General features: G+C 26.1%; 1 protein-coding gene across 1 annotated transcript; it reads right to left on the bottom strand.

Annotated features, from left to right (window-relative positions):
* Positions 1-10: 10 nt before the first annotated feature.
* On the bottom strand, positions 11-1,084 carry LOC108692936 (short-chain dehydrogenase/reductase family 16C member 6-like; the record flags this gene model as incomplete). The annotated part of the gene is made up of 3 exons (XM_018201939.1): positions 967-1,084; positions 526-669; positions 11-83 (listed from the first exon to the last, which is right to left on the bottom strand). Coding segments are annotated over exons 1-3 (265 nt in total), but the record flags the coding sequence as incomplete, so codon positions are not given.
* Between the last annotated feature and the right edge of the window lie 387 nt (positions 1,085-1,471).

The following is a 1,471-nucleotide window of genomic DNA, read 5'->3' as shown; positions in this document are numbered from 1 at the left end:
ATATCCCAACATACTACTGTTGCTCCTAACGAAGCATAACCAATCGCTAATTCCTTTCCGATACCATGACCTGCGCCCGTTATCTATGATAATATATAAATACAATTTAAATTATAATTATGACATATTAACTTTTCGTTTAAAATAGCATAATTTCAAATTTTCATCTTGCTTTAAAATGAAATAATGAACTTTTGTTTAATAAAATACGTATTTTATTAAACAAATGTAAATGAAAACAAATGTATTAAATAGAGTGTCTCAGTTTAAAGTCTAGAATACAAATCTTTCTATCTATGTTTACATGACATTTTTTGAAATAATATTTATTATTTATAGTAATGAAAAAAGATAGATAAGATAAATGTGAAAACATTTGTTAAAGAAAATATTAATTTGTTGAAATTCAATTATGGAAAAAATTTCAGAAAGAATTAGAAAAAAATTACAAAGCTTAGGTAAATCACATAGAATATACATATTTTTTTTTATAAACTGTGTATATATTAAAATTTTTATACGCACCAAAACGATTTCATTAGCTACGCTCTTTTTCTTTATTGGTCTTATTAATGTGTATATATCGTGGAAAATATAATATAAAAATTTCAGTATAAGCAATAAAATCTCTGTTAAGAGCAAGATATATTTTATTACGGTCATGATTGCCTAAAAAATAATTTTTTTAAATAAGATCTAATATCGATTGAAAATATATGTTTATTATATATTTTATTAAACTTTATATTGTTATATGATTATGTGTATATATTTTGTAATTGTGTTGTATAATTAAATGATTATATAACTTTATTTTTCAGTTTATTGCTAAACACATATCTAATAATAGCATATATTAACAATAAGGAAAAAAATCTTAAAGCTCAAAAACTAAAATACAAACGTTTTTATATGTTAATCAAAATATTGTAACTTACGGGCTTCTTATACGTATGCAACGTTTACCTCAGTGTTTATAAACTGCCATGCATTCTGTCCTTCTTCAATTTCCATACATACATCGTAACAGAAGATTTCATCAGCAATCAGTTATAACTGTGTAGTCATCAAATAGATCCGTAATCGCCAGTTGATGACAACTGATGGCGGTGAAATCTTATAAAACACTATTCGCGCTATGCGGATGCAAATACTACCAACGCTGTTTTTAGAGCCAATAGCACGATAGCGTTAGCAAACTCCATGAACGATCCTAGCGTAGCGTTGGTAGCGTTTAACCAGAGAGATATATATTCGTCGATGTTAAGTTAATGTAGGGAATTCTGTTTTCTATCACCAACCAAACTTTATAATTAAAATTTTTAAGGTTTTGTAAAATGTTTGTAACGTAAATTTTTTATTTTCTTGTAGTAAGTAATAGAACGCAATCTCAATTGCAATCTCTATGATAGCTTGTCGCTAGGCCGAAGTGAACAATGTAAACTAGATTAAAAAATTAATAATTACACTA

Source organism: Atta colombica, unplaced genomic scaffold (genome assembly GCF_001594045.1).
Source record: "Atta colombica isolate Treedump-2 unplaced genomic scaffold, Acol1.0 C709736, whole genome shotgun sequence".
In the NCBI taxonomy this organism is placed as follows: domain Eukaryota; kingdom Metazoa; phylum Arthropoda; class Insecta; order Hymenoptera; family Formicidae; genus Atta; species Atta colombica.
This window is presented reverse-complemented; position numbering and strand designations above follow the sequence as displayed.